Below are 6,244 nucleotides of genomic sequence, written 5' to 3'. Positions count from 1 at the left end.
CGATCGAAATAGTTGGACACATCCAGCACAGACATCGTGGCAATGTCTTTGATTCCGAAGATTACAGGGAACAGTGCAGTGCTTCTTCATATGACTATGCCGAGTATGCCGTACACTGCTTCACAGCACAGACATAACAGACATAAAGTTTCTAGAAATAAACTTGTGGAATTTTCTCAATTGCACAATACGTAAAGGTCACGCCACTACTTTTATCACAAATGTAATTCCCGATTCTCAGGTTCCCCCCTCCCCCGCAAAGGTGCGCGCGCACACACACACACACACACACAGAAGAGAACGGAACAAAAATAGGCCTTAAAGACGTGACATTACATGGACATATTTATAAAGAACGTTCAATCAGCCAAATTATCGGGAAGTCATGGAATGTAGGACTGTGTATTTTTGGTGTCAGAAGATAAAACGATTTTTTTCCCGTGTACGTATGACTAATAATGACGCAGTTATCTGTTTTTATTGCATAGCTTACTTTTCCCGTTTATTAAAATAACTCACTTAACTTTTCAAAAATACGCAAAGTAGTAACATTCACACGACAAGCCCATCCCAAGTAACATGTAAGTCACTAAATATTGTATGTTGTTTTTTCATTATTGAATTAAAAGACGGAAGATATTTAATTTTTTATTGGGCTATTAAGAGAGAGAGGGAGGGAGAGAGACAGAGAGAGAGATCTATAATTAGTGACAGCTCATCAGTTTTCATCAGATAAAAATAATACTGCTGAAATGTAATAGTATACACCTGATGTAGTGGACATAGACTTATTTGACTTTGAATTGTTAGTCGATTTGAAAATACAAAGTGTGTTGGATTGTATATAGTGACACACAATTAGTATTGATTGACAAATTAAGAAATGGATCTTGTACATTTCTTTCCACTATATAGAAATGTCTTCCAAGATTTCAACAATGGCCCTAATTGGATTTCTTGTACTAGTCATAGCCACTTTTGGAAGCGTGTCAGGTGAGTTAAGTGTGTTTACTTAGAAGTTTATAAGTTGATCATACTTATGTAAATTAGATGTTTGAACGTTGGTGTCAGAATTTCATATGCAGACAGATACTTAAACATCGATATTTGGATAATCACATTTAGAATTTGATCTATAGAGGTTAGTATTTCAAATGTAAAATCAATTATATAGATATTATAATTAGATGTTAATAACACTAAGTTCATGTTTACTATTTGACTTATGAATGTTTCAGGTCTAGAACCCTCATTACTTGATGTCACTGCAATCGTCTGCCCAGCAGAAAAGCCATACATCTGTTTGCCGTACGGTGTCTGCTGCGGGGGAGATCAGTTCTGCTTCCAGGGCTCCTGCGAATCTTGTTTCCCAGCAGACGTCTCGGAGGAGAGCCTCTTATTAAAGTGGTGTCAGGAGAAAGGTCTGCAAGACGTCTCCGTCATGAGGCATCGCTCTTGTGCACTGGCTTGCTACGCTCGTTTCAATTCTTCCGTTCTTCAAACACATAAAGATAAAGGTAAATACCTTTATAATCACCATATATCTGTGAACTTTTCCCACCAACACACTGCCCACAATGAACATTGGATTAATTTAACTATTTTGCATTATTAATCGTGATTCAGTTTAAGCTCTGGTTTGGACTTAAGACTTTTTTTTTTACTTAAGCCTTCCATCTTCCTGCGCCGTTCGGCGCAAAGGGCTGAACAATCTCTCCGCAGAGACTGGTTAAAAGCGACATCCCAAAATGTTCCTAAGGATTTGGGTCTTCTAAAATCTAAGAAGGTGTTATACTTTGTTAAACTAGGACGGTCTTATTTTCATTGTCCTCTTTTATGACTCTTTTGGGTAACGTGTTTGTAGTTGTCATTAGTTATGTCCCCGGTTGTCATGCGGACATCTCATACGACATACGGTCACTACTTCGAAGGAGAAGGGGGGTAAGTGCCAATGTGGTAGAAGCTTTCTAAATTCGTGACGTGATCTTAGTTTGCTAGTCCTAGTGTCCATCCAAGCTTGATCCACGTTTAGCCTCTTGTCGACCTTTATGAATAACTTCCATCGTCCATGTCTCGCAGGCGTAGGTCACCATCAGGACAACAGTAGTATTGAGGAAATGTGTCTCGGTAACCAAGCGATATGATTGATTTTCCCTAATATGACGTAATTGTTGAGCTGTCTATTAATGACATTAACAAACAAAATGTTTTAAATCGGATTTCTTCAATTCAATAACACAAATGCTCTCTTTGTCCCTCGTGTAGGAAAGACAATGCCTATGGCCTGTTATTAATTTTTTTATTAAAGCTCAAGTTTAATACATGCCCACAATTTACAAACAGTAAATATTTGTTTAATGTTCTTCTTTAAAACTTAACTTACAGAAGAAGAGACATACTTCACCGATAGGACTATAATTATAGCAGCCACAGCCAGCGTGATATTCATTCAATTTGTTGTGATTGTGATATTGATCAAGTGTTTGGTGAGTCCACGAAGACGAGTTGAAGAGAACAGAGCTAGAGAGGAGTCCACAAAAACAGGTAATAAATGACTATACTAGAGGGGGGGGTACTGACTGACCCCACATCAGGGCCGGGTTTAAGTACGTGGAGGCCCAGGGACAGGATTTTTATGGAGGCCCCTACACTTTATCGAAAGCTTCAATATAGATCCACTTAAAAAAATACACTAACAACTAATACAGTGCTGAATTTAATATTATCATACTTTTTTAAAACATTTAATATGTAAAAAAAATATGTAGTTTTTTAAGTTTGTGTAGGGTAAGGCCCTTGGTAGACGCACAACCGTAAATCCGGAGCTGTATTTACGGTGAGCGGTCATTTTATCCCCTGGTCATTTCATACCCTGGTCACTTCATTCCCCGGTCATTTCATCCCCGGTCATTTCATCCCCAATTAAATATTTTTCTTTTTTCCTTGTTTAATTGTGCTTTTAAGGCTTTGCCTTAAAACCCTCATTTCATCTAATATATAAATATGATTATGTAAAATGCTTTTTAATACTTTTTGACATGTTACTAATGTGTTTATAGTGTTTCCTCTTCCACTTTTTATTACGACCAAGTACGACCATGTTTCACTTTCTTTTATTTTTCAATCGCTCTTTCTGGAAATTGGGTGCGTCATTTTTAGCCTTGAAATAAGGTTTTATTTTTTTTTTTCTAACAAAGGCTGACTTCACCCATAACAGGATATCACTTTTGTTGTTTTTTTACATTACCTCTATATTTATACATGTTAAATTTTTATAGCTTTTTAATGGCATTTAATTTTAATTTTATTATTTTCTAATGTGTTACACTTTTTGTCATTTAAATAAAAAAAAAAGGAATACATTAAATATTGGTCATTTCATGATTTTTAAAATAACTATTTGTTAGATAAAATGATCAGATGATGAAAATAACAGGGGATGAAATGACCAGAGGATGAAGTGACCAGGGGATGAAATGACCGGGGGATGAAATGACCAGAGGATGAAATGACCGGGGGATGAAGTGACCAGGGGATGAAATGACCGGGGATGAAATGACCAGGGGATGAAATGACCGGGGATGAAGTGACCAGGGGATGAAATGACCGGGGGATGAAGTGACCAGGGGATGAAATGACCGGGGATGAAATGACCGGGGATGAAGTGACCAGGAGATGAAATGACCGGGGGATGAAGTGACCAGGGGATGAAATGACCGGGGATGAAATGACCGGGGATGAAGTGACCAGGAGATGAAATGACCGGGGATGAAGTAACCAGGAGATGAAATGACCGGGGATGAAGTGACCAGGAGATGAAATGACCGGGGGATGAAGTGACCAGGGGATGAAATGACCGGGGATGAAATGACCAGGGGATGAAGTAACCGGGAACCGTACTTACATATTCCGAGCAGATGTTCCGAGCATACACGACAGTGTTGCTAGGCAACGTAAGATTTAAAGTGTTAGCGTTAAAAATATTGCAAGTCTATTTAAAGCTTCTGACACGTTGAAATTCCAATATACTCTTTTCTCTTGTGGAGGGCCCCTTTCTTGTGGATTCCCCAACTGCCCTCCCTTAAATCCGGCCTACTATTAACACTGTCATTATTTTCCTTCATCGGTCTCAGTTATTAGAGCTTGATGGAAATACAAACTTAAATTAAGACTTACAGTAAGGCGACAAATAGTGAAAGCAATTTACTCAAACTACTTTTTTCTTTCTCTGTGTAGTTGAAGCATCGAATCAAATCAATGAGATGATGGAACAGCCAACAGATGTAGATACGCCCATGGATCGCATGAGAGCTATAATACAACTATCCCATCCAGAAAGCATTGAAGAGACAATACCACTAACCGACATCACAATAAACCCTTAACTAAAGCCAGCAATTTCATCGTGCTGCCAAGAGGCTGTGTATTTCTTATATCGTTGGAGACTCTTGCTGATGTTGCACCCTCTCGTTCTGCGACACACACACACACACACACACACAACGCTGCGACACACACATTGAGGATGCATTGTCTCTCTCTTGTTGAAGCATCGCAAGTTCAGAATGCAGAGGCGTGGAAACTGCCTGGAAGTGCCTGGACGCTCATAGAGTTTAACCTCTTTTTTGATTGGTTGTGATGTTAGTATTATGATGTTGTAATGGCTCTAAGTAGGTCAATAACCTAATGCCACACATTCAGCATTTAATTTCATTTTAATGAGAACTCATTCCCCACTATGATGTAATGTTTCATTGTTTCACATTGATGTTATTTTAAAATCAATTATCAATTGATGTTATCATATTATTAAATTATGCAAATATTTGAATCTCGATTAATTGTTAGAAAAATTGCTCTGAATTCTTTTTTTTTTTTAAATTACCCAAATTACACAATTTAGATTTATATACTGGCAATTTACGTGTAACATTTTTACTAATTAGGCAAAAAAAATATCTAGGCCTGTAAGAGTACAGTACACTCCCAACAAGCTATTTCAATAGATTGGATAATTACAATAATATACAATTACTTCCATCTAATAAGCGCTATGAGCACATGTATAAGAGTGAAACTGTTCTGGGTTTAAAAAAAACAAAAACCGTGAAGTTAATGAATAAATATTTCAAAGTTAGCAGGACAACAAAAGTTACAATAAGACAGCTCTAGTTTGTGTTTTACTAAGGACAGCAATCACTTTAAGAGACGAAAGTATCGACGCTATTAACGATTCTTTGCATATAGTACTTGAGTCGCGGTTGAAGAATCTGAGTTTGTGTGTAAGTTTGCATGTATGCATACAAACATGCATATATAACGTTATATATATGTATAAGTATGTGTTTGCTAGAGAGAGAGAAAGAAGTATGTCCGTTAGCAGTGTCAAGATCCTGTATCGAATTAGTAAACAATGCATACCATGTTTCCCCTCCGCATCTGTGTTTACTGTGTAGATAGAGCGAGCGGTGTGATTATAAATACTGTGATGTTATTGGTATCAATGCCTAGAAATGTTTTAACGGATGGCAAGAAACTTCTCTTTAGATAAAATTTTTCAATGTGATATTATTTATTTAGAATTAATTTTTTAAATATATATGCATATGTTACTTTTACATATATATTTATTTACAACAGATTTTTAGTAATATATATATATATATATATATATATATATATATATATATATATATATATATATATATATAATTTGAAGAAAAAAATAAAATAAAATACATAATATAACACAATTAGAATTAACTGTGTTTGTTTTTTGTATTAACTACTGCTGACCTGTATACTGCCCTTTCATGCAAGATACGCCCTGGCAATATAAAGGGCAAAATATGACATGGTGATTATTGTGCAAGATACGCACCTGGCAATATAAAATGCAAGATAACCATTTCGACATAAATTGCAAGATACTCCCTGGCTATTTGAAGTGCAAGATACGTCTTGGCAATGTTAAGTGCAAGAAACACCCAGGCTATGTGAGATGCAAGATACGTCTTGGCAACATGACGTTCAAGATAAGCTCGTGCTAAGAGCAAGTTACGTCCACGCAATAGGATTTTTATGACGTGCATTCCAGGCGTTTTTCTAACATCCCCCTGACATAACAGCCGTCATAACTGAACTGTGTCACCATGCGCAATATCCAGTCCTTCATGAAACAGGTTCTCAGCCACCCCACCCCTCTCTCTCTCTTACTTCTTGGCCTTATTTCCTTATATAGCCT

The 6,244-nt window shown here is 36.9% G+C and overlaps 1 protein-coding gene across 1 annotated transcript; it reads left to right on the top strand.

The window, feature by feature from the left end:
• The first annotated feature begins 405 nt into the window (after nt 1-405).
• On the top strand, nt 406-5,628 carry LOC106069301 (uncharacterized). The gene is made up of 5 exons (XM_013228922.2): nt 406-581; nt 916-993; nt 1,239-1,517; nt 2,386-2,544; nt 4,237-5,628. Exons 2-5 carry the CDS (start codon nt 918-920, stop codon nt 4,383-4,385), a joined length of 663 nt encoding a protein of 220 aa, XP_013084376.2. The 5' UTR covers nt 406-581; nt 916-917; the 3' UTR covers nt 4,386-5,628.
• The last annotated feature ends 616 nt before the right edge of the window (nt 5,629-6,244 follow it).

Source organism: Biomphalaria glabrata, chromosome 13 (genome assembly GCF_947242115.1).
Source record: "Biomphalaria glabrata chromosome 13, xgBioGlab47.1, whole genome shotgun sequence".
In the NCBI taxonomy this organism is placed as follows: domain Eukaryota; kingdom Metazoa; phylum Mollusca; class Gastropoda; family Planorbidae; genus Biomphalaria; species Biomphalaria glabrata.
This window is presented reverse-complemented; position numbering and strand designations above follow the sequence as displayed.

Excerpts from the sequence above, each read along its gene's own strand:
- LOC106069301 (XM_013228922.2), top strand. The coding sequence starts at position 918 with ATGTCTTCCAAGATTTCAACAATGGCCCTAATTGGATTTCTTGTACTA. Across the intron at positions 1,518-2,385 it reads TCAAACACATAAAGATAAAG|AAGAAGAGACATACTTCACC; the intron begins GTAAATACCTTT and ends CTTAACTTACAG. Across the intron at positions 2,545-4,236 it reads AGAGGAGTCCACAAAAACAG|TTGAAGCATCGAATCAAATC; the intron begins GTAATAAATGAC and ends TTCTCTGTGTAG.